The sequence below is a fragment of the Schistocerca serialis genome, chromosome 2, assembly GCF_023864345.2.
Source record: "Schistocerca serialis cubense isolate TAMUIC-IGC-003099 chromosome 2, iqSchSeri2.2, whole genome shotgun sequence".
NCBI lineage: Eukaryota > Metazoa > Arthropoda > Insecta > Orthoptera > Acrididae > Schistocerca > Schistocerca serialis.
The window spans coordinates 774,495,225-774,522,450 of NC_064639.1; the positions used below are offsets into that span (position 1 = coordinate 774,495,225).

A 27,226-nucleotide genomic window follows, 5' to 3' on the forward strand; every position below is an offset into this window, starting at 1 on the left:
TGAACCAACAGCTGACTCAAACACATTTTAGTGCAAGATTTGCGACGATCTGCTGTCCGCCGCTTAACTTCTCTGCGCAAATGTGATTTGAACCCACAGAGTTGAGAAATTTCGCTCAAACCTCCAGCTACTACTTGCAGTGTTGCTCGTATCTCATTTCTGCTCAAATCTTCCGTTCACACGCAACTGCATGTCGTTATTTGTACAGACACAACCTTACTTGTCGGCGACCCACAATTTTTTCTGCGTTTTTGTATTAAGGATTTTGTGTTGGTGATACTGTGAGTGTCAGGCTGTTATCTTTGGTGAGACGTTCAAATTCAAATTTGTGCGGATGTTGCAATCGTGAGGATGGGCACGAAAATGAATGAGACATATATCGCTTGTGATGTAAGTATCGTAAGATGTGTAACAGAGATTCTACACTCGAGAAAGGGCTCATCCGTAATAAAGTTTAGTATTTTCTGTTAGCTTTAGGCTGAATGATAACGATTTTAACCTTTTTTGTAGCCGACGCATCAAACAGCTTTAGATGCATACGTAAAGAAACTGAAGGACCAAATAGCGCTACGTCAGGGGAAACCGTAAGTATTTTTTGTTTTCGCGTGTAAAGCTAGTTATATTTAAGCTAGGCGCTCTTATAGAGATGGTCAGAAGTTGAGTTTAATGATGTGCTTTAAAAGCTGTCTAGCACTCGTAGTTAACTTCTGGAGTTCTGTCACTCATGAAAGTTATAGTTGTCTCGGTAAACCTGCTGCACTTCCAAGTATTTAAAATGTTGTTTGGTGTAGACACTTTTGAAGTGATATACAGATGTTGTGTTATTACTTCATTTCTTTTAAATTATCGCGATTTCCAGTAGTGTTAACAACCAGTGAAGTGCACCTGTTGCTAACCTTTTCAACTCACAAGCTTGCATACGAGAGACATACCGAATTTTTTTTTCTTTGTGTAACAAGTAACGTAATTCACTGTGAAATTTGAGCTTCACCTAGCTTCAGCTTGTCTGATGGTTATATTTAGTCCTATAATGCAATACTTTCACATTGTGGGGATGTATTTTTTATGTAATCCTCTTGAAGACGATTTGCCGCACATTTAGTGAGATGTACATGAAATAGTTGCAGCAATTTTTCATTACTGCTACCCCCCCCCCCCCCCCCCCCCCGCCTCCCCCAGATACATTTGTTATTAATAATCTGGATTAGTGAGAGTGAACACCAGCCACTCCACCTGAAATCCCAACTGTAGTGAGAGACTGATCAGTGTTCAGCCAGAGGCCTAGGTTATAAAGGAAAGTGATGATTTAGTTTTGAGTTGACAAAACTAATTCATGTGAGTGCAAGTCAAAGGTTCTTGTAATAATTGATCCATGGCATCGCCTGATTGCTGCATTCATGCTTAAGTTCCTTCTCATTATAAAACTGTAAGAAAATTGTGAAAACTTAGAAAATGGACAAGTCTGAGGGTGGATGGGTTTGTTGGTTGATTTGGGGAGGGGACCAAACAGTGGGGTTATCCATCCCATTGGATTAGGGAAGGATGGGGAAGGAAGTTGGTCATGCCGTTTCACAGGAATCATCCTGGCATTTACCTGAAGTGATTTAGGGAAATCACGGGAAACCTAAATCAGGGTGACTGGACACGGGTTTGAACCGTCATCCTTCCAGATGAGAGTCCAGTGTGCCAACCACTGCTCCAACTCACTCAGTCTGAGTGTTACAATGCATTTTGTGTACTGGTTCATGTATTGATATGTAAAAAGTACTGCCTGTGTCTTTAATTTCTTACAGGCCACGAACTAAAAAGGTGATTTCAGTATGGTTTTCTTAAAAACTGTTTGGATATTTTCTTGACATCATGGCGTCCCATGCTGTAGTGTGTAAAACCATACAGTGTTTGTGATGGTAGCTGATGTTTCTGTGGTGATTACCAGTGTTTATGAACAGTTAATAGTAGCCACTGGCATTGTTTCCTTTCATTGTGATGTTTTAATTTGTTGAATTGAATATTTCACACATTCCTTGTCCATTTGAGTATTCCAAGGATTTATCCTTGAAAAAAGCTCACAATCCACAGTGAAGCAAAGTAACAACTTTCCTACTGAATTCTGTGAAAAATACAGCACTTATGCTCTTTACATCTATCGTACGCTTTGGAGTTTGTTACAGCCACTCCCACCACTTTATTCCAAAATGGGTCAGTAAAATGTTGTCTCACTTCAGTACTACTTATAGTGATTGTTCTTACTGAGAAATTGTGTGTGTAACAATAATCAGATCATTAGCTTTGCAGCGCTGTCTATTTCTGTTGGCCCAGGTTATCAAACTTAGCAAGATGGCCTGGTTGTTAAGACACTGAAGTTGCATTCAGAAGAACAGGACTGAAGTTGTTTATTCGCCCAGATTGAGGTTTCCGAAAAGACAGAAGCGTCCGATCCCACCTGTCTGCTTTGACCCATGACGTCACAAATGTGGCGGAAACGACCATAAACCATGATTCCAATATGGCGCATTTAAAGTCGTTACGTACACATTATACACACGAACACACATCGAAAAACAAACGCGCACACGTTCCACAAAAAGCCTAATGACACTAACGGGACAAGCGCGGGGAATTTGGGGTTTTGGGTGGGGACAAACTAAATATAAACAAAGCTGTAAAAACTTTATCAGCTTCAACGTGGTATTTCTCATCATTTCTCGTAGACGCGCGCTATTAATTTTATACTTCATATTCAGTCCTGAACAAAAATAACAACCGATTAATTTACTCAAATTACCACACGACCTACAGCGAACAACACTAAATTAACCTCCACACAAAACCACTAAATCGTTAACTCACTGAAACGAATTCCACTACAAACACAGCCAACACTCGAACAATTCTGTATAATGAGCAAGACCAAACTGAGCCCATTACACCACACAAACGAAAGCCCTGAACATACCACCAGAGGGCACAACAAACCACAAGACGACGCCATCTACAAACACACCACACTCACAAACCAAACACCGCGCCGTCATGAAGTCACACACAACACTACCCTTACGTCACGGGTCAAAGCCGACGGGTGGGATCCGACGCTTCTGTCGACCCAGGTTTCCTTAAAACATTTACGGGTATACCATAATCCATGATCTTGTTCAGTGACTTTCTTTCAATTTCTTGAGCATAGAGGGTCTAGCACACAGATAAGCATATGAGCTATGTTGTGGTATTCCGTCGTAGTTGGAGCAGATTTCCACCTTGGCTCCTCCAGAAACCCAGACTTATTTTAAGACTTCACTAATTTTAAGAAAGATGGTACACCAGATTTTACATTCCAATCTCTGTTGGTTTTTTTTTTTTTTTTTTTTTTTTTAGATGTGCATCACGGTTTTATCATCGTTTACACTGATGACTCCAAACAGGAGAATTTCATTGGCTGGTCTGTAGTGTTCCCTGATCATGTTACCCAGATTTGCCTCCCTGATGAATATACCGTTTTCGCAGCCGAACTCCACGTGATCCTGAAGGCACTGGTGCAGATGAATCGTGTTTGGGGCAACAGATGTCTCCTCTGCTCTGATTCTCTTAGTGCCTTATAATCATTGCAGAATCTGTACCCAACTGAGGAGATGGTCCATCTGATATATGACCAACTGTACTTGCTCCAACGGCGGGGTAAGGAGATGCCCTTCTGCTGGGTGCCTGGTCATGTCAGAATATGGGGCAATGAACAGGCCGATCGGGCTGCCAAGGAGGCCTGCAGAGAGCAGGATGTGATCCAGTGTCCGGGTCGACAGAAGCGTCTGATCCCGCGCGTTGGCTTTTACCCGTGACGTAAGGGTGTTGTCGTGTGTGACGTCATGACGGTGCGGAGTTTGGTTTGTGTGTGTGACGTGTTTGTAGATGTTGTGTTGTGGTTCGTTGTGCTCTCTGGTGGTATGTGAAGAGTTTTCATTTGTGAGGTGTAATGGGCTCAGTTTGCTTTTGCACATTATCCAGAATTGTTTGCGTGTCGGCTGTGTTTGTAGTGGAATTCGTTTCAGTGAGTTAACGATTTTGTGTGAAGGTTAATTTAGTGTTGTTCGCTGTACATCGTGTGGTAATTTTAGTAAAATTAATTGGTTGTTGTTTTTGTTCAGGAATGGATATGACGGATAAAATGAACAGTGCGCAGATCAAGGGAAGTGTTCGATCCCAATGTGTGGCTTTGTATGTTGATATTGGTATCGGGAGATGTTTTTGAGCTGTATAGGCCAAGGGAAGTGTTTAATCTTAATTTATGGGACCAGGAGCTGCTGTTGAGCTATATAGGTCAAGGGAAGTGTCAGATTCCAGATGATATTGTGTTTAGTTGTGGTATTTGGGGAGTTTTGTGATGTCGGTTTTTTTTTTGTTTGTTTGTGTGTGTGTGTGTGGTGTGTGTGTGTGTGGTTTTGTATGGGTGTGGGTGACTAAATTTGTTTATATTTAGTTTGCCCCCACCCAAAACACCCCATTTCCCGTGCTTGTCCCTTTAGTGTCATTAGGCTTTTTGTGGAAAGAGTGTGTGTGTGTGTGTGTGTGTGTGTGTGTGTGTGTGTGTGTGTGTGTGTGTGTGTGTGGTTTTTTTTTTTTTTTTTGCGATGTATTTTCGTCCTCATAATGTGTACGTACTGACTTTGTATGCGCCATATTGGAATTGTGGTTTATGGTAGTTTCCGCCATATTTGTGACGTCATGGGTCAAAGCAGACGGGCAGGATCGGACGCTTCCGTATTTCCCAGTGTCCTATTCCCTTGCAGTCTGTCATTTCTGCACTCCACAAGAAGTGCATGGAGTTGTGGGAGGAAGAATGGCTGGCGGTGACGGCCAATAAACTGCGGTTGGTGAAGTCAACAACTCGGCTGTGGCGTTCCTCCTGCCGGTTTCTCAGGCGTGAAGAAGTTACCCTCAAGCGTCTTCGGATTGGGTGCTGTCCTCTCACACATAGCTTTCTATTACGGCGGAAGGATCCCTCATTTTGTGATGCTTGCTGAGTGCGCATCTCTGTCCGCCACATTTGACAGACTGCATTTTATACCGTGATGCAAGGACAGAAGCACAAGTTGATGGGGATCTGCCCTGTGTTTTAGCTAATGATTAGATGTGTGTGTCTAGGGTTTTAAAGTTTTGTGATGTGTCTGGACTCTAGCCTAAACTTCTAGGCTGGAGGTTTTAGTGTATTGCAAAGTGGCTGGCTCCTCCCTTTTTTCCTTGCAGTCAGCCAGCCACTTCCATTTGGTATATTGTTTTAGCTCCCTCTACCATGTTTTCCCGTGTTGTCCATGTTTTACTGCTGGTGGCATGCTTCTTCCCACACTTCTTTGTGGGTAGGCACATATTTTTCCAAACTTGTTACCTGTGTTTTACATTCTGTTTTATCTTACTGTTCTGAGTCTTTTCTTTACACCCATCTCAATCTGTTACTGAGCGGGCACTGAAGACCTTGCCGTCATGCGCCTATATAACCCTCTCCATCCATCCACATCTTGTGTACTGGTGTGTTTAAGGTTGCTTTAAGATGGCATGGTGTATCATTTAAAAGATTGCTATGATTTATCAAGACAGTTGGAAACACTTTGACATGTCACATGATAAAAATAGTGATTTTCATTTAACTTCTTTCATTATTGATGTGTTTCATTGCATTTTAACATTATTACATTCATTATGACACAGTAAATGATCTAAAACTATTCTCAGATTTTGTTTATGGAATGTAATTTTCCACAGGAAGGAATGGTGTCTTGATGACTTCGAAATAGGCTGCCCCCTCGGTGAAGGGAAGTTTGGACATGTGTACATGGCAAGAGAGAAGACAACCGGGACTATAATTGCCCTGAAAGTAATGCTAAAATCAGAAATTGTTCGTGGCAGAGTTGAAAGACAAGTTCTCAGAGAGATAGAGATACAGACCCATCTGAGGTACACTGTACTGTTTTTGTGTAAATGTACTAAACAATAAGTGTTGACTTTGCTGATGAGCTTATACTGAGGCACTTAAGTTAGTAAATTTAAAAACACTGTCATCATACTCCAAAAAATGGGATTGCTTAAAAAGAACTCATTCAGATATACAAATGTCAATAGTGACGTATTCAGAGTGAAACTGAAGCTTATAATGATACCAAACTAAAAAACATTAATTTATTTTTAAGTTTTGCTACTTAGCCCTGATAAATTTGTGGTAAGTAAAAAGTTGAATTGTGTGAATTGTTTTGTTCATTTCATGATGTACATTTGCAATCCACTTGATTTGCATACAGGAGGCATGTCAAAAATTTATAATACACTTTCAGTGATTTTTACACTAATGAATAATAGCACTACCAGTAAATAATAATATTAAAATGATATTCCTGGCAATAAGTAGCCTAACACATTGTATCCAGCTCAAACTTCCAGTTTGTCTTGCTTGAATTCATCCACTGAGTGATAACATTTGTGTCAGTACCTCTTAACGCTTTCTTTTAAGTGGAGGTAAATTCATCTGCATCAACTTGTTCCCTTTTAATTTACTGCAAATTTTCATTCCCATGTATTGAGGTCCTTGAACTTATTGTCTGGGGTGGTTGGTGGGAACATAAAATTTTGTTTGTTTCTAGTATCATGTGAATGGACAGAACAGTTTCCTTCAAATAATTAATGTCTGGTGTACAAAAGTATAATAATCTCATTCATGTATAGGGTTGGCAGAGTTAATATTTTAAGTTTTCTATGTAATGGGTGACTTGGTTCTTTATGATTAGCAGTGCACATATTTCGAAAGATTTTTCTGTATTTTTAGTATCTGCACTGTTTGTTGAGTTGTCCCAAGAAACAGAACCATACCTAATAATGGATTCAAAGTAGCTTCTATGTGCTACTTTTCATGTGTCGAGGTCGGTTGCTGTTGATAATATTTGCATCGCAAATGCAAAGCTGCCAAGTTTGTTGTTTGCTAGGTATTCAATGTGTACCTGCCAGCTCAAATTTTTATCTACATTTAAACGTACAAATTTGACTGAGTCAGCTTCTTCTATATCTTGGTTGTTGTGAACAATCTTAATCTGCTCAAATTTTGACTGTTCGCTTTTGAATTGCATCATGTGCGTCTTCGATATGTTTAGATTCAACCCATTTAGCCGAAACCAAGTTTCTAAGGTACTGATCACAAATTTGGGAATTTTTCCGAATCCTAATCTTAAACTAAGACAGAAGTATCATCTGCAAACAGAACTGGTGGTGAGCTGATATGTAATGACAGAAGAGAAATAGGACTGTGCCCAATATGGAACCTTGTGGAACATCCTGAGATATTTTTGTCAGAAAAATATTATGTGCCATTTAAAGATATGGTAACTCTTTGCTTTCTGTTTGATAAGTAGGATGTAAGCCAGTGTGGGGCCCTGCCACCAGTGCCATATTTTTGTTTGTAAATAAGCAATGCATGGTTTACAGAATAAAATGCCTTTGTGAGGTCGCATAAAATTCCTACCACTTTATTTCTCTTGTCTAATGATGTACTTATTTTCTCAATGAAACTCTTGACTGCATCTATGGTGTTTCTCCCCTGCTGAAAACCAAATTGATTGTTTAGAATAACAGAATATTTTGTTAATGAAGTGTTGGATTTGGACAACAGGAAGTTTTTAAAATGTTTTAGATATGACTGGGAGAATTGAAATATGACAATTTCCCATGATCTCTCATGATCCCTTTTTCAAGAGTGTTTTGACTTCAGCATATTTCGTTACCTCTGGGAAACAGCCCTCTTCAAAACATTTTTATTATTCGAGCTAGTGGGACTGCAATTTTATTGTGTACTGCTTTAATAACTGTGGTGGGTATTCCATCCCAACATGCAGATTTTTTGTTTCTTAATGTTAGAGTAGCATTTTCTGTATCCTCTACAGAAACTTTTAAGAATTTTGTGAGGTTTTCAGAGTTTTCACTAGAGCCAAGGGGGTTTACTTTGTTGTGATAATCTGTTATATCTACATCAGGCTTCGCTACGTTCATAAAGAATTCATTAAAGTACTCTGGTATTAGAGTTGAACTTACAGAAGTATTTCCATCGATGTCAATTTTTGAAATTTCTTGGTTAGTCTTTAATGCCTCACAGCCTTTCTTATTTTTATGGATCTAAAATTAGCCTGTTACTTGCCAGTTGTTTTGCCACCTTGACCACTCGTTTAAATATGGTTTTATAGAGTCTGACATTCAATGAAATCAATATCTGTATTAAATTTTAGTTCTCTGTGCAATTGTCTTTTCCATACACTGGAAATTTTTATGCCCTGGGTAATCCACTATAATTTGTAATTTTATTGCTGCGAAGTATAGGTGGAAATGTTTCATTAGACACCAAGAAAACTATTTAGGAATTTCTTAGTTTTCATCACTTGAGTTACAATGATCAAAAGGCCATGTTTTCTCTTAGCTGCTTACTGAATATTAGCAAGTTTTCTTTGCTGACATTCCTGCTCATATGGGTTCTCATATGTGAAATGTTCCTGTGTGTCAGTGGCAGCTCAATGAATAATGCACAATATGAAATACCTAGATCTAGACAAAATTTACACGCATCTTCATATGCATAATTAATGAGAACATTGTCAGTACACGTTGCTGATTGAACATTGCCTCTGGTCGATTCAAAGAAATTAAATTTGAAACCATATTTCTCTTCTAGGTCGGTGAACCCTGAAGTGTGACTAGACCACCAGCAGGTGCAGTGATAGGAGGTTGTGGGGCAGGGAGGTGGGGAAAAACAGACAAAAAAAGAGGAGTGGGGAAAGACTGGTGGGTGTGTTGGCAGAGGGCTGCAAAATAAACAGGGTGGGGGAAGAAATTGGGAAGGAAGTGGTAGGACAGAGGGACTTCTACATCTACATCTATACTCCGCGAGCCACCTTACGGTGTGTGGCGGAGGGTACTTATTGTACCACTATCTGATCCCCCCTTCCCTGTTCCATTCACGAATTGTGCGTGGGAAGAACGACTGCTTGTAAGTCTCCGTATTTGCTCTAATTTCTCGGATCTTTTCGTTGTGATCATTACGCGAGATATATGTGGGCGGTAGTAATATGTTGCCCATCTCTTCCCGGAATGTGCTCTCTCGTAATTTCGATAATAAACCTCTCCGTATTGCGTAACGCCTTTCTTGAAGTGTCCGCCACTGGAGCTTGTTCAGCATCTCCGTAACGCTCTCGCGCTGACTAAATGTCCCCATGACGAATCGCGCTGCTTTTCGCTGGATCATGTCTATCTCTTCTATTAATCCAACCTGGTAAGGGTCCCATACTGATGAGCAATACTCAAGAATCGGACGAACAAGCATTTTGTAAGCTACTTCTTTCGTCGATGAGTCACATTTCCTTAGAATTCTTCCTATGAATCTCAACCTGGCGCCTGCTTTTCCCACTATTTGTTTTATGTGATCATTCCACTTCAGATCGCTCCGGATAGTAACTCCTAAGTATTTTACGGTCGTTACCGCTTCCAATGATTTACCACCTATGGCATAATCGTACTGGAATGGATTTCTGCCCCTATGTATGCGCATTATATTACATTTATCTACGTTTAGGGAAAGCTGCCAGCTGTCGCACCATGCATTAATCCTCTGCAGGTCCTCCTGGAGTACGTACGAGTCTTCTGATGTTGCTACTTTCTTGTAGACAACCGTGTCATCTGCAAATAGCCTCACGGAGCTACCGATGTTGTCAACTAAGTCATTTATGTATATTGTAAACAATAAAGGTCCTATCACGCTTCCCTGCGGTACTCCCGAAATTACCTCTACATCTGCAGATTTTGAACTGTTAAGAATGACATGTTGTGTTCTTTCTTCTAGGAAATCCTGAATCCAATCACAAACCTGGTCCGATATTCCGTAAGCTCGTATTTTTTTCACTAAACGTAAGTGCGGAACCGTATCAAATGCCTTCCTGAAGTCCAGGAATACGGCATCAATCTGCTCGCCAGTGTCTACGGCACTGTGAATTTCTTGGGCAAATAGGGCGAGCTGAGTTTCACATGATCTCTGTTTGCGGAATCCATGTTGGTTATGATGAAGGAGATTTGTATTATCTAAGAACGTCATAATACGAGAACACAAAACATGTTCCATTATTCTACAACAGATTGACGTAAGCGAAATAGGCCTATAATTATTCGCATCTGATTTATGACCCTTCCTGAAAATGGGAACGACCTGCGCTTTCTTCCAGTCGCTAGGTACTTTACGTTCTTCCAGCGATCTACGATAAATTGCTGATAGAAAGAGGGCAAGTTCTTTAGCATAATCACTGTAGAATCTTAAGGGTATCTTGTCTGGTCCGGATGCTTTTCCGCTACTAAGTGATAGCAGTTGTTTTTCAATTCCGATATCGTTTATTTCAATATTTTCCATTTTGGCGTCCGTGCGACGGCTGAAGTCAGGGACCGTGTTACGATTTTCCGCAGTGAAACAGTTTCGGAACACTGAATTCAGTATTTCTGCCTTTCTTCGGTCGTCCTCTGTTTCGGTCCATCGTGGTCAACGAGTGACTGAATAGGGAATTTAGATCCGCTTACCGATTTTACATATGACCAAAACTTTTTAGGGTTCTTGTTTAGATTGTTTGCCAATGTTTTATGTTCGAATTCGTTGAATGCTTCTCTCATTGCTCTCTTTACGCTCTTTTTCGCTTCGTTCAGCTTTTCCTTATCAGCTATGATTCGACTACTCTTAAACCTATGATGAAGCTTTCTTTGTTTCCGTAGTACCTTTCGTACATGATTGTTACACCACGGTGGATCTTTCCCCTCGCTTTGGACCTTAGTCGGTACGAACTTATCTAAGGCGTACTGGACGATGTTTCTGAATTTTTTCCATTTTTGTTCCACATCCTCTTCCTCAGAAATGAACGTTTGATGGTGGTCACTCAGATATTCTGCGATTTGTGCCCTATCACTCTTGTTAAGCAAATATATTTTCCTTCCTTTCTTGGCATTTCTTATTACACTTGTAGTCATTGATGCAACCACTGACTTATGATCACTGATACCCTCTTCTACATTCACGGAGTCGAAAAGTTCCGGTCTATTTGTTGCTATGAGGTCTAAAACGTTAGCTTCACGAGTTGGTTCTCTAACTATCTGCTCGAAGTAATTCTCGGACAAGGCAGTCAGGATAATGTCACAAGAGTCTCTGTCCCTGGCTCCAGTTCTGATTGTGTGACTATCCCATTCTATACCTGGTAGATTGAAGTCTCCCCCTATTACAATAGTATGATCACGAAACTTCTTCACGACGTTCTGCAGATTCTCTCTGAGGCGCTCAACTACTACGGTTGCTGATGCAAGTGGTCTATAGAAGCATCCGACTATCATATCTGACCCACCTTTGATACTTAACTTAACCCAGATTATTTCACATTCGCATTCGCTAATAACTTCACTGGATATTATTGAATTCTTTACTGCTATAAATACTCCTCCACCATTGGCGTTTATCCTATCCTTGCGGTATATATTCCATTCTGTGTCTAGGATTTCGTTACTGTTCACTTCTGGTTTTAACCAACTTTCCGTTCCTAATACTATATGCGCACTATTTCCTTCAATAAGAGATACTAATTCAGGAACCTTGCCCTGGATACTCCTGCAGTTTACCAATATTACGTTGACTTTTCCTGTTTTTGATCTCTGAGGCCGGACGTTCTTTATCAACGATGATGATGTCCTCTGGTAAGCCGTCAGGTATTTTATCGTTTCGCCCAAGGGGGGGGGGTCCCTCTAACCTAAAAAAACCCCCGTGTGCACGCCACACGTACTCTGCTACCCTAGTAGCTGCTTCCGGTGTGTAGTGCACGCCTGACCTGTCTAGGGGGGGCCCTACAGTTCTCCACCCAATAACGGAGGTCGATGAATTTGCAACCATTATAGTCGCAGAGTCGTCTGAGCCTCTGGTTTAGACCCTCCACACGGCTCCAAACCAGAGCACCGCGATCGACTCTGGGCACTATGCTGCAGATATTAAGCTCAGCTTGCACTCCGCGTGCGATGCTGGTTGTCTTCACCAAATCAGCCAGCCGCCGGAAGGAACCAAGGATGGCCTCAGAACCCAAGCGGCAGGCGTCATTCGTTCCGACATGTGCTACTATCTGCAGCCGGTCACACCCAGTGCGTTCAATAGCTGCCGGAAGGGCCTCCTCCACATTACGGACGAGACCCCCCGGCAAGCACACCGAGTGCACACTGGCATTCTTCCCCGACCTACCCGCTATTTTCCTAAGGGGCTCCATAACCCGCCTAACGTTGGAGCTCCCTATAACTAATAGGCCCGCCCTCTGTGACTGTCGGGACCTTGCCGGAGAATTGTTGAGCGGAGGGTGTGGGGACAGTGTGTTGCCGTAGGATGAGGCTGGGATAATTGCAGAGAATGTGTAGTGAGGATGACACCCATGTCCACAGTTAAGGAAAGCTGGTGGTACAGGGAAGGATCTACATGGCTCAGGTAGTGAAGCAGTTATTTAAATCAAGTGTGTTACGTTCAGCTGCGTGTTGCACGATGGGGTGGTCTACTTTGCTGTTGGCCACAGTTTGGGAGTGAAGAGTCAGTGAAGGAAGTGGTTAGTCTCTCTGACATGGGAGGCCAGATTATGGGCAATTAGTTGGAGGTGTTGGTCAAAAGTCTTTCAGTGGGGACGCAATAACCAGCTACAATGGGGTGTTCAGGATTGTTGGGAGTGTGAATTTTGGAGAGCATGTAGAAGGTGGGTGTGTGGGGTGTCATAGGGCTGAGGAGGGAAATGGATTCAGGGAAGGAGTTTTGGGAAGGGCCTAAGACTTTAAGCAGGGATTTGAGTTTGTGTTGGACTTCTGGGATGGGATCACTCTGATGGAGTTTATAGATGGAAGTCAGGTTGCTGTCAGAGGCATTCCGCTAGGAAGTCACTGTGATTTATAACAATGATGGACCCTTTGTCTTGCAAGTAGGATGACACGGTCAGGATTTGTTTTGGGGTTGTGTGTGGCTATTCTTTCTTCTTATTTCCCTGCTGCTTTCCTTTCTTGCTCTTTCTTTATCCCTCTTCCCTGCCCTACAACCTCCTGACACAGCCACCTATTGGTGGCCTAGTCTCTACACACTCCATCAGACTGTGTTTGTCACTCTTTCCCCACTCATACGCTACTATCCTTTCCTTGTCCTCTCAAGATTGCTGCTTGCATCTGACATGATGTTGCATTCTGGCCAGAGATGCTGGCGTTAGTGGCTTGTGTGTGTGTGTGTGTGTGTGTGTGTGTGTGTGTGTGTGTGTGTGTGTGTGTGTGTGTGTGTTAGTCTTTTGTAAGTGCCTTAATTGTGCCTGTCTGCAACTTGACGCGTCTTCTTTATGGTGAGAAGCAGTCTGTCTTTTCGTAAGTTATTGATATTCGTACCTGGCGTTTTCATTGTTTGATTTTTGCTGAATGGCTTTCATCCATCTTGCAGCCCTGTGACATTTTCCTTTGTTACTTTTCTCTACAGCATTACTCTTCTCAGTGTCCGTTCTTTCTCTTTTTTCCTATGTTTATGTACCACCCTCCAAACTGCATTTACTTCCGAGCCACAATGTATCACTGATCATCTGTGCACAGCACAGACTCAGTGACCGTGTGGATTGTTATATTTACTCCATTGATCCCACGTCATCCCTCATCCTGACGTACTGTAGTGCTCTGTTTTCAATATCTCCCCATACCACACGAACTTTGATCCTCAACCTTACCCATCCCCCTCTCTCTTCAGTTATTGCAAAAAACACACACACACACACACACACACACACACACACACACACTGCCATACCTAATAATTCCTTTTCACCCACGTCTCTGTAGGTTTTCAACATATTTGTGCATATTTTTGTGGTTTCGCATACTTTTGCGTATTTTTACATATCTGTATCTTTGGATGCTTCTGTGTGTCTTTAGGTATTTTTACTTATCTTTGTGCATCTTTTTGCTTATCCAGCTCCTCTCACAACCATCAACACATATTTTGCCCATTCCTTTACGCCATCCCTGCCACTATGTACCTTTGCTCCATCTTTCTGCACCATTTCGGAAAAGTATCCCTTGGCTAAAACCCAGCCTGAGGTCCTGTTCCTTAAATGCTGCCTAAACCATTTAATCCCTCCAAATAGCCTAACTGTAAAAATTCCTTTCTGTGGATCCCACCCCTCCTTTCACAATGACCTACACCTTTCCAGGTTACACCAATCCCTGGCCACCCACAAACCTGGTACAGACATTCCAGAACTACCTCTGCTTCCTCTACAAGATACTACTACTCTGCAATCCCTACTCCATGCATCACATCTCTGAAATTGAATCTCTTGCTGTCCATCACCCAGAGGAGCATTTCAGATACCACTTCCACAAGTTATCCAACCTGCAGACATCCTACTGTCACTTTAAGACACCACTATCCAACCCCTATCGTACCCAAAGTGTTTTTCCTCATCCATTGCTCACAGCAGCTAAACCCTGCCTAGCTGACCTTTTCAACTTGCCACACCTCCAAAACTCCCTACCAACTCTCCACCAACCCCAGAGCAAAAATATCCCATAACACTGTTGTTAACCTCAACCTCACAGAAGTTTGTTATATCCAAATGCCTCACCTTAAACCCTACACAAAAATTTAACCATGCTGGACTTGTCAAAGACCTTCTCTACTTCCCCCAATCTCTACCAAGGATGCACTTTTTTGTCACCAATCCCTACAACAAAAATCACTCTAATTCCGACATTGAACCCACCTCTTCCAGTTCAGTTCATATCACCATACAACTGTGATCGCCCACTCCCCTACCACTCCACCCAACCACTCCTTCCAGGAATTCCTTACCTCCAATGTAGCCTCACCATCCTTTCCCAGGTCTGTTCCTCAGAACACTAACCTCTCTGTAGGAGAAAGAACAGCCATTTACAACATTTAAAAAATCCTGGCATCATCCTACCTGCAACGCAGCACCCAGGCGCAAAACCTATCCAATCCACCCACCCAGCACTTCCAGTTCCAGACCTGTCACAGGTTTATTCTACCCCATCAGGGACTGGGCCACGGTCTGTGAAAGCAATCATGTTGTTTACCAGCTCTGCTGCAATCATTGCACAGCTTTTTATGTTGATATGACTACCAACCAGCATGAACAGCTACTGCCAAACTGTAGCAAAGAGCAAAGTAGACCACCCTGTGGCACAACATGCAGCTGAACATAACACAATTGATTTAAATGACTACTTCACTACCAAGCCACATGGATGCTCCCCTCCGACACCAGCTTTTTTGAACTGTACAGATTGGAGTTATCCTTAAGACACATTCTCTGCGCCTGGCCTCAACCTATGGTAACATACTGTCCCACCCAACAGTTTTCACCCCATCATAGTCTCCTCATTCTCATCGCCTATCCTGTTTATTTGCAGTCCTCTGCCAATGCATCTGCCAGTCTTTCCCCACACCTCTCCTTTTTTGCTTATTTTTTCCACCTCCCGGCCCCAGAACCTCCTGTCACTGTACCTGTTGGCAGTCTAGTCCCTGCACACTCCACCAACCAGCATTCCTCTCTCCCCACCTGTACACTGCTATCCCTTCCTCGCCCCCCTCAAGATTGCCACTTGCATCCAATGTTATATTTGCTTTCTGGCCTGAGATGCTGGAGTTGGCGTGTGTGTGTGTGTGTGTGTGTGTGTGTGTGTGTGTGTGTGTGTGTGTGTGTGTGTGGAGGGGGGTGGAGAGGCTGTGGCTGAAAGCTTTGTGTGTTTTTTAATTGTGCCTGTCCACAACTTGACATGTCTTCCTTACGGTAAGTAGCAATCTGTCTTTCCCTACATTGTTAAAATTAGGAGTCGTATAAGAAAAATGAAGGAAATTTATGAAACTTTGATACTGAAATGAGTGTTCTAAAAGAATGTAAATTTCATTAGACACGACTTTCTAAAAACTATTCATTTATGAACTGTCCATTTTGTGACACATTCAGTTAGTTGATTCTGTAGATTTTGCACTGCACAGAAAAATTTAATGTCTCCAGGGTGTTCAACAATAATTTCTTCAATCTGAGTCTTGAGCTGGGCAGGGTTTGCTGGTTCAGTATGGTACACAACACGCTTTAGATTTCTTCTTAAAACAATCACAAACTGCGAGGTGGAGACCATTGCGGCCAAGTGACAACAGGATGCCTTGAAATTATGCAATCCCACAAACAAAAATTTCACTGCAGCTATAGTCAGGCGGCTTGTGAAGTGGATCCATCCTGCTAAAACAGGTGTGCTCTGAAAGTCAAGATTTGCAAGAGGTTGGAACCTAGGAGCCAGAATATCTGTTGTATATTTCAGCATTGAGACATCACTCTGACAACAGAGCATTCATCTTAAAAGAAGTAAGGTTTATTGTCTCAAGCTGTGACACTGCATGCCCTGCAGTAACTTGAGCGCTGTGTAATGGACAGTGATGAAGTGCAGCAGGATTTGTTTGTACCTAATAATGCGTGTTTCACTTATTCATGTATCATTCAACTTGTGTGAAAATGAGCTTCATCGGACATCCAAAAAATTTTCCATGAAGTTAGCATCCTCATTGATTTTAGCCAACAGGTTTTCACAAAATTGTACTTGCAGTACAGAATCATTAGGTTTTATATCTAGAACCATTTGATGCTTGTAACAATGAGATTGAAAGCTGAACATCAATGACAGTACAACTTTTTGCCCTGAACAATGAGGACTCCTTACCACTGCAACTTGGACAGCAGTAATGCTTTCTGGCGTATGTACAGTCAATATGTGCTCACTGGACCCTTTTTTTCCAAAGTTGATGCAGTCTCTTCAAATGTACAAACGCAGGTTTTGACTGTATGCGAAGAAAGAATGAGACCCTGAGTTGGGACCACATAGTGATGCTGAAACACTGTGAAGCTGTCAAACTTGCCATGGGGGTTATATGTGCTCATGGCAACTACTCACTACATATTGCTCCTTTGCAAGTAAATGTCACCAACTGGTCGACAGTTGGGAGTTTTCCTGCCACGTGTTGAACATCTACAGAGATGCCAACATAAACTTCAAAAGTTCCTGTTTCTCTTGTGCCACACTGTAATAGGTCACAATTGCCTTCCATGTATATTTTGGGCAAACAATATAACTGTGGTGGTGCTACTGCTTGTGGACAGTATTTGAACTGTGACTTCCTGAACATTCCAATACCACTTTTGTATCACTACAGTGGAAAATACACTCCTGGAAATGGAAAAAAGAACACATTGACACCGGTGTGTCAGACCCACCATACTTGCTCCGGACACTGCGAGAGGGCTGTACAAGCAATGATCACACTCACGGCACAGCGGACACACCAGGAACCGCGGTGTTGGCCGTCGAATGGCGCTAGCTGCGCAGCATTTGTGCACCGCCGCCGTCAGTGTCAGCCAGTTTGTCGTGGCATACGGAGCTCCATCGCAGTCTTTAACACTGGTAGCATGCCGCGACAGCGTGGACGTGAACCGTATGTGCAGTTGACGGACTTTGAGCGAGGGCGTATAGTGGGCATGCGGGAGGCCGGGTGGACGTACCGCCGAATTGCTCAACACGTGGGGCGTGAGGTCTCCACAGTACATCGATGTTGTCGCCAGTGGTCGGCGGAAGGTGCACGTGCCCGTCGACCTGGGACCGGACCGCAGCGACGCACGGATGCACGCCAAGACCGTAGGATCCTACGCAGTTCCGTAGGGGACCGCACCGCCACTTCCCAGCAAATTAGGGACACTGTTGCTCCTGGGGTATCGGCGAGGACCATTCGCAACCGTCTCCATGAAGCTGGGCTACGGTCCCGCACACCGTTAGGCCGTCTTCCGCTCACGCCCCAACATCGTGCAGCCCGCCTCCAGTGGTGTCGCGACAGGCGTGAATGGAGGGACGAATGGAGACGTGTCGTCTTCAGCGATGAGTCGCTTCTGCCTTGGTGCCAATGATGGTCGTATGCGTGTTTGGCGCCGTGCAGGTGAGCGCCACAATCAGGACTGCATACGACCGAGGCACACAGGGCCAACACCCGGCATCATGGTGTGGGGAGCGATCTCCTACACTGGCCGTACACCACTGGTGATCGTCGAGGGGACACTGAATAGTGCACGGTACGTCCAAACCGTCATCGAACCCATCGTTCTACCATTCCTAGACCGGCAATGGAACTTGCTGTTCCAACAGGACAATGCACGTCCGCATGTATCCCGTGCCACCCAACGTGCTCTAGAAGGTGTAAGTCAACTACCCTGGCCAGCAAGATCTCCGGATCTGTCCCCCTTTGAGCATGTTTGGGACTGGATGAAGCGCCGTCTCACGCGGTCTGCACGTCCAGCACGAACGCTGGTCCAACTGAGGTGCCAGGTGGAAATGGCATGGCAAGCCGTTCCACAGGACTACATCCAGCATCTCTACGATCGTCTCCATGGGAGAATAGCAGCCTGCATTGCTGCGAAAGGTGGATATACACTGTACTAGTGCCGACATTGTGCATGCTCTGTTGCCTGTGTCTGTGCCTGTGGTTCTGTCAGTGTGATCATGTGATGTATCTGACCCCAGGAATGTGTCAATAAAGTTTCCCCTTCCTGGGACAATGAATTCACGGTGTTCTTATTTCAATTGCCAGGAGTGTAGTTTCATTAGCATGAAGAAAACTGTGATTGAAAATCTTGTAAAATTAATAGCTATTTAATGAATGATGATAAAGTATCAGACTGAAAATGTTTGTGGTAATATCTTTGGATGTACCTATTGCTGGCAGAGGCATTGTATTTCAGTGACACAATAAATTTTGTATAAATTTAATGAAAACTGTATTTAAATAATCAAAGGCAGCTACACTTGATATCAATGCGCGTAAGCTAGGAAACCATCACACACACCACGTACTGAACCCACAAGCACACATTTTGGATTTTTAAGTTTTATATGTTCGATTGACTTCAGAGAAAAGAACATAAATACAATAAGGAAAAAAGTGTGTTACGTACTACTTTTTAGTGGTGCAGGTATGGGGCTACTTGTTACCAGCATTTGGTGAATCAGATAACACAGTAAGATCTGACTAGTCAATGCTGAATTGAGGGTTAGCACTTCCTTTCGCTGACCATTTGGTACAAGTTTGACTTATTAGGCTACTTTCAGGCAAGAAAAGATTCGCTGACTAATAACGCTTGTAACTCAAATTGTGTTAAATTTAAAAGAAAGTGATGACAGACAGAATTCCATGGGAGGTGCCACTTACATGACCACAGGGTCCCAACCTGGGAAAGGGGACTGTCAGTCCAAAGTGTGTATCACTCCTGGTGACATCTCACATTGTTGAAAAAGTGAAGCCTATATTATAGACAGACATGAAAATGTTCATGATTAATTAGGAATTTGATCCTGTGACCCCCCACCCCAAAATTGGCACTTTCACAGTTCATGTTACTGTTCAGTTTAATAATGTGTATCTTGATTCAGAGCACAGCATTGAAGGGTTTTCATGATGGAATGCTTGGAAAATGATGGATGTTTGCTTTTGAGATGTTCGCTGCCTCAACTATATAGCAGTGTTAATTTGCTACAGTTTTGTTTTTTAAAGTGTTAAACAATACATACCAAATCTAAGAATTAACTTGATCATTAAACCCCATAATGCTGGGTGTCGTGAATTCATGTCATGCCAATGCTGTGCTAATAACTGGAAGGTTAACTGTTTTTGAATGCCAGTGGTGATAGATGCTGATTCTTCATTACTGCAAGTGCCGCATTCTCCTGAGTGTTTCAGGTATCACTACAGCACCACGATTTTTGATTTTTTTTTTTTTTTTTTTTTTTTTTTTTTTTTTTTTTTTTTTTTTTTTTTTTTTTTCATCGAGAAATTTATTCATGCATTAAGGAGTTAAAACTGCAGAAATTATCAGTTTCATCATTAACACCAACTATAAATGAAATTATTTAACTAGTAAGTTAGTCACCGTCATTATTAACTTGTTTCTAGAGCCACCAAAAAAGTGTGCTTGCTTCAGATAAAGCTCATTGTAATGTGTTGTTTTTGTCTTTTTCCCCTCTGCAGGCATCCTCACATCCTACAGCTTTACACATACTTCTATGATGAGAGGAAGATATATTTAATTTTAGAGTTCGCTGCTAAAGGAGAACTGTACAAAGTACTTCGTGCGTGCCCAAATGGACGTTTCTCCGAACCTGTGTAAGTTTCTTTCATCAGGACATAGTATTGGATTATCTCTCTCTCTCTCTCTCTCTCTCTCTCTCTCTCTCTCTCTCCTTTTTTGCACATATTAAAGTGGTATTATTATTACATGATTGAAATAGTCTACCAGAGGGAGATGGAGAATGTTTATAAAACATAAAGTTTACCCTCGAGCTACCAGAATTTTTTGTTTGTTTCTACCACTGGGGTCATAAAGACCCCAGTTAATTTACACCATATATATTGGCACTATTTTGTGCACTTTGGCAGACTGACAGAAAAACCGCAAATTACTGAATTGAAACAGGAAAACTGTATAAGCTCTTTCAGATGTATTTGTCTTCGATCTGAAACATACTTAGATTTAAAACAAAGTGTAACACCACCACCATTTTTTGACTTGGCTCAGTAAATGCAGCTAATGCAACAGACCATGGAAGTGGGCCAGAACAGAGCCACTCAGACGTTAAGAACTTTCAGCATTGCAGCGCGTCAGCAATCGTAAGTATCGAAATAATTATGAAATCCGCCTCGATTGCACAAACTACCTGGTGTTTACGTAGGTTTCAGTGTGAGTAACCACGCCTTCTTTAAAACAAATATAAAACAGCTTGCCTAAATAGGCATAGTCAAAGGCTAAAATCAACATCTACAGTGGCAAGACCCCATGAAAAATGTTTACAAATACACGGTACATATGTACCAAGTCAGTCATATACTTATCTCAATCCTGTGTGTGCTACCTCGCCCCAGCCAACGTACGATGGTCACAGGCTCTCCACTGAACTGTGATCTGTTGTGTTCTAAAAATGATGCTCTCATGTTTACATGTCAGGTGACTACCAGGCTTCCATCTGCTGCTGCACTGCTATACTGCCCTGGAGTGTACCACTAGCTTCCTAGCAGAGAGCTCAGTTCCACCATCCACCCTAATGGTCATTCACCCCCGGCTATTACAAAAGCTATTCTGAATGTTGTTTCACAGACAAAAGAAAATATCTGAACTTTTCTGGATGCTTTCCACCCACGGAACATTTGCAAAGGTGCACCATCCACATTTTCTTTCCTCCATTTTGCACTTGTGCTGAAGGAGGAAGAGGAGGAGCTTTGCTATGCTGATGCCTGCTTTTCTGTACTAGAAATGATTTCAGTTAAAGAAGAAATTTTCTTCTTTGTAGTTGGTTTCTTTCTTCCAGTCATGATTCCGATTCAGGTACCGCCAAATTATGAAAGTATGAGGGCACTAATACCTAAAGTATTAAAAAAAGTGGGCCATCTTTTTACCATATATTTTGTTGTGTACGTTGTAATTCATCCATTGTCTACCCCTTGACTTTACAGCATTAGAGTCGAAGATTATAGTAAGTTTTCTGTCTCACCTTCACCTATTTCCTCTTAGAGATATGTAGTAATTGGCAGTGTCACTATCTTAACTCCATTTGGACTATAGGAGATGATTGTAGCTTATTCGTGGAATCTGATGAGTCATAAAGTTGCTGTTCTTCACTTTGCTACGACAAATTCTGCTGGTAGTTCATGATGATTTTTTCTTATTGTTCGAGCAGTGTTTTCACTCTAATTCCTTTGCCAACACCAAACTAAAGAATAAACTTTGTTGTGATACTTCTATCACTCCTGGATAAGTATTCTGTCTACCTCAACATTACTCTTTTCCCTTATTTATTTCTCTAGGCCGAACTGTGCCCTGTCCTTTGTAAACCTGCCGGTTTTGACATAGTAATTAGTGCTGGTACATACAACTGCACTAGTGGTTCAGATGGTAGCAGTCATCAGATTGCAGATTTCCACATTATTCACGGTTTTAGAGTTAATTTTGAGTGCTCTGTTCCTAGTTCAGTGATGTTTTAGTATTTTGGTCTATGGTATCGGTTTTCGGTCCTTTGATACTCCTTAATGTTTTCCTCAATTTTCAGAGCGGCAAGATACATGTACCAGGTTGCAAACGCTTTGCAGTACTGCCATGAAAATAATGTAATTCATCGTGATATAAAGCCTGAAAATCTGCTCCTCACTTCCGATGATAAAATAAAAATGGCCGACTTTGGTTGGTCTGTACACGCACCAAGCAATCGGTTAGTATCTCACTTCAGCATTCATTTAAATTGTTCATTGTGATTATTACTCTGCATGTTATTTTGCCTCCGTAGCATACATAGTCTGGGTGTAACAATAGCTCATCATTCCTGACCTCAATTAGTCAAGAACATTGGCAGCCATTTCGAGTGGTAATTTTTGAACACTTAAGAACAGTACAAAGAATTGCTTTGAATGCAATGAGGTTCATGTTACATACTTTCATTGATATCTGAATATTTCCATTTTTGAGTTAAGAGGATAGTTACTGGCCTCACTCACTGTTGAGAGTACATTACCATATTTGTTTTTTGTGTAATCATTGCTTTGCCTTTAGGTATTGTTGGACAGTAATTGATGATCACTTTCTGATGTTAAAACATTTTCTTTTTGTCCTAGGCGAAAGACGATGTGTGGCACCCTGGACTATCTGCCCCCGGAGATGGTAGAAGGAAAGCCTTATGATCATAATGTAGATAACTGGTGCATAGGTGTCCTCTGTTATGAATTTCTTGTTGGGAAACCACCTTTTGAAACAGATTCTTCAAAAAAAACATACAGTCTGATACGAGAAGTCAAATATAAAATACCAGACCACGTATCTGATTTGGCTAAGGATGTAATAAGTAAGGTATGTATTGTACATTCAAGCCATTTTTATATGATTATACTTACCTGCTGACAGGAAATAAGTAGCACCTTAGGAAATCTTTGATAATACGCTTTTCACCAGATGAATTTTCCTCCAGATTCGTCTTTTGAAAAATGTGTGGCCATCTTCAGTTTGTAGGTTATGCTGTTGTTACTGAGGTCAACATTTTTACTATCTAAAATAGCTTAATTTTGGGGTTGTAAGCCAAGATTTGGTAGTGCAGGTCACATGCAGATTTTAATTGCATTTTGGGGGAGGGGGGGGGGGGGGGGAGCAGTGGCACAAACTTGAGCACTAAGATAATTCTGGTGTGGGATTGGGTAGCAAGTTTAATTAGGCTGCCAGCCATGGCAATGCAACCTGCTTTTTTATGAGCAAATACCATGCTTAAACTACAGGTTGCCAGAATCATAGTAGAACAGAAGTGACGTAATAAATCGACAAATTAACAATAGTATACATTTCTACAGTAGGCGAGAGTTTTCACAGAACACTTGAAACGTGGCACAGCAAATGAAGCACAAGCTTTAACAACTGTACTAAAGTGGCTACTACTCCACAGCACTGTTGATTTTGTAGATTGGCAACAAATGGTGCTCACTGTGTGGCCGAGGTGATCAGATTTCTGCTGATTCAGCAATAGGGGCCCAAGAGAACAACCTGTTCCTGTAATTGTTTGCTTAGATCATTAGTATTGTCAGAACAGTAAAGTATAGCAATAGATCATAGAGACAAATCACAACAGTGATTGTAAAGAATTGTGGATGTACGAGTTTGCTGCTCATATTTGGTTCACGTAGACAACAATGCTCTATTTTTTATGTTAATGGTGGTTACTGAAGCAGATGTAACACACACCTGTGCAGGAGGAAGAAAATTAGGCATCAGAGAAGCAAATGTTTGTGATGGGCTCAAATGAATAAACAAAAAAAAGCCAGTTATTCGTGTGTACCAAAACGGGGAAAGTTTCATGGATCAGAGTCGAAAGTTCTTTACTATTTGAGTGGAATGTAATGAAGGCTTCCAGATAGAGAAATTATCCAAAAGCTGGTGCTGGAGATAATGAGGAATATTTCAGATGCATGACAGGATTTCAGAGCAAACAGGCTGGTGGATGACGACAATGTTGTTGATGATAGCAGCAGGTCTCGTGCTACAGCGCATGATAATGCTAGCTCAGTGACTTCCACGGTCTGGATGAAACATAATTTACTTATCAACATCATGTGGTGAAAGTAAAATGTAACTATTTGCTGCCCATATAAGCAACACCAATCACATGCCACTTTTTCACATGCTGTCAGATGTTACTATCAATGTAAATGTGTTTACTGCTTCTGTTAGGAGCAATCAAAAAGTTTGTTTGTGGGCATTGCTGCAACATATATACAATGGAGCACGATTCTGATGAAGGTATTTAAGCACAGACTTCTAGGGAAGGGATTAGTGTGACATTTGTCTTTTCCAACGTGTGTGCAGTAAATGCGGAAATGTGAACTAAGGTGACACTATTACCAAAAGCTTCCAAACAGGACGAACGTAATGTTAGCAGTATTATTCTTTTCGTGGCTGCTGAAGGACACACACTGGTAAACATCCATTAGAGAATCAAGAATGTGTATAGGGCAATGTCTGTCTAAAGCCATCGTTGTGCAGGTGTGTACAACTTAATGTACTAATGCGATTCGACCCAAGATGCCGGTCAATCTGAGAGGCTGTGCACTTGACACTGGGACACTTCAGCACCTCCCCTGTAGTCCTGATCTCTCCCCTACAAACATCACACCTCCAGTGCTTTAAAAAGGCTTTGTGGTGTCCAGTACTGTCGGAAGGTGCTGCAGGTGGTGGCACATGTCGGCACTAATGACGTGTGTCGCTTTGGATCTGAGGAAATTCTCTCTGGATTAGCGACTATCTGATTTGGTGAAGGCTGCCGGTCTTGCTTACGAGATGAAGGCAGAGCTCACCATCTGCAGCATCGTTGACAGAACCGACTGCGGACGTTTGGTGCAGAGCCGGGTGGAGGGTCTGAATCAGAGGCTCAGGCAGTTTTGCGACCGTGTTGGCTGCAGATTCCTTGACTTGCGCCATAGGGTGGTGGGGTTTCGGGTTCCGCTGAATAGGTCAGGAGTTAACTACACTCAGCTGGCGGATACACGGGTAGTGGAGGCTGTGTGGCGTGGACTGGGCGGTTTTTTAGGTTGAAAGGCCTCGGGAAAGTACGGGGTGGGCTGCAATCTCAAAGGGTGCATGACAAATACAGGACGTGCTTGGATCAAGGAACAGTCTGAATTGTAGTTGTACATTGTTGTAGTTGTGCTGGGAAAGTCTCTGAACTTCAAGCGCTAATAGAAAGCACAGGAGCTAAAATCATTATAGGTACAGAAAGCTGGCTAACGCCTGAAATAATTTCTGCAGAAATTTTTACAAAGTCTCAGATGGTGTTCAGGAAAGATAGATTAGGCAGAATTGGTGGTGGAGTTTTTGTGTCTGTCAGTAGTGGTTTATCTTGTAGTGAAGTCGAAGTAGATACTCCATGCGAATTGGTATGGGTGGAGGTTATACTTAACAGCCGAACTAAGTTAATAATTGTCTCCGTCTACCGACCCCCAGACTCCGATGATATAGTTGCTGAACAGTTCAGAGAAAATTTGAGTCTCGTAACAAATAAATACCCCACTCATATGGTTATAGTTGGTGGGGACTTCAACCTTCCCTCGATATGTTGGCAAAAATACTTGTTCAAACCGGTGGTAGGCAGAAAACATCTTCCAAGATTGTCCTAAATGCTTTCTCCGAAAATTATTTCGAGCAGTTAGTCCACGAACCCACGCGAATTGTAAATGGTTGCGAAAACACACTTGACCTCTAAGCCACAAACAATCCAGAGCTGATAGAGAGCATCATAACTGATACAGGGATTAGTGATCACAAGGTCGTTGTAGCTAGGCTCAATACTGTTTCTTCCAAATCCACCAGAAACAAATGCAAAATAATTTTATTTAAAAAAGCGGATAAAGTGTCACTAGAAGCCTTCCTAAGAGACAATCTCCATTCCTTCCGAACTGACTATGCAAATGTAGACGAAATGTGGCTCAAATTCAAAGATATAGTAGCAACAGCAATTGAGAGATTCATACCTCATAAATTGGCAAGAGATGGAATTGATCCCCCGTGGTACACAAAAAAGGTCCGAACGCTGTTGCAGAGGCAACAGAAAAAGCATGCGAAGTTCAGAAGAACGCGAAATCCCGAAGATTGGCTAAAATTTACAGACGCGCGAAATTGGGCACGGACTTCAATGCGAGATGCCTTTAATAGGTTCCACAACGAAACATTGTCTCGAAATTTGGTAGAAAATCCGAAGAAATTGTGGTTGTATGTAAAGTACACAAGCGGCAAGATGCAGTCAATACATTCACTGCGCAGTGCCGATGGTACTGTTACCGACGACTGTGCCGCTAAAGCGGAGTTATTGAACGCAGTTTTCCGAAATTCCATCACCAGGGAAGATGAATGGAATATTCCAAAATTTGAAACACAAACAGCTGCTAGCATGAGTTTCTTAAAAGTAGATACCTTAGGGGTTGTGAAACAACTCAAATCGCTTGATACGGGCAAGGCTTCAGGTCCAGATCGTATACCAATTAGGTTCCTTTCAGATTACGCTGATACAATAGCTCCCTACCTAGCAATCACATACAACCGTTCGCTCACCGATAGATCTGTACCTACAGATTGGAAAATTGCGCAGGTCGCACCAGTGTTTAAGAAGGGTAATAGGAGTAATCCATCGAACTACAGACCTATATCATTGACATCGGTTTGCAGTATGGTTTTGGAGCATATACTGTATTCAAACATTATGAATCACCTCGAAGGGAACGATCTATTGATACGTAATCAGCATGGTTTCAGAAAACATCGTTCTTGTGCAACGCAGCTAGCTCTTTATTCGCACGAAGTAATGGCCGCTATTGACAGGGGATCTCAAGTTGATTCCGTATTTCTAGATTTCTGGAAAGCTTTTGACACCATTCCTCACAAGCGACTTCTAATCAAGCTGCGGGCCTATGGGGTATCATCTCAGTTCTGCAGCTGGATTCGTGATTTCCTGTCGGGAAGGTCGCAGTTCGTAGTAACAGACGGAAAATCGAGTAAAACTGAAGTGATATCAGGTGTTCCCCAGGGAAGCATCCTGGGACCTCTGCTGTTCCTGATCTATA

At 42.2% G+C, this 27,226-nt stretch overlaps 1 protein-coding gene across 1 annotated transcript in view; it reads left to right on the forward strand.

Moving 5' to 3' along the window:
- Positions 1 to 251: 251 nt before the first annotated feature.
- Positions 252 to 27,226, forward strand: part of LOC126457995 (aurora kinase B-like) — a 58,422-nt gene continuing 31,447 nt past the window's right edge. The window contains exons 1-6 of the mRNA XM_050094762.1: positions 252 to 390; positions 511 to 584; positions 5,752 to 5,943; positions 20,117 to 20,251; positions 22,189 to 22,347; positions 22,748 to 22,979. Coding sequence (XP_049950719.1) covers positions 352 to 390; positions 511 to 584; positions 5,752 to 5,943; positions 20,117 to 20,251; positions 22,189 to 22,347; positions 22,748 to 22,979 — 831 coding nt within the window. The 5' untranslated portion in view covers positions 252 to 351. The remainder of the gene's footprint in view (positions 391 to 510; positions 585 to 5,751; positions 5,944 to 20,116; positions 20,252 to 22,188; positions 22,348 to 22,747; positions 22,980 to 27,226) is intronic.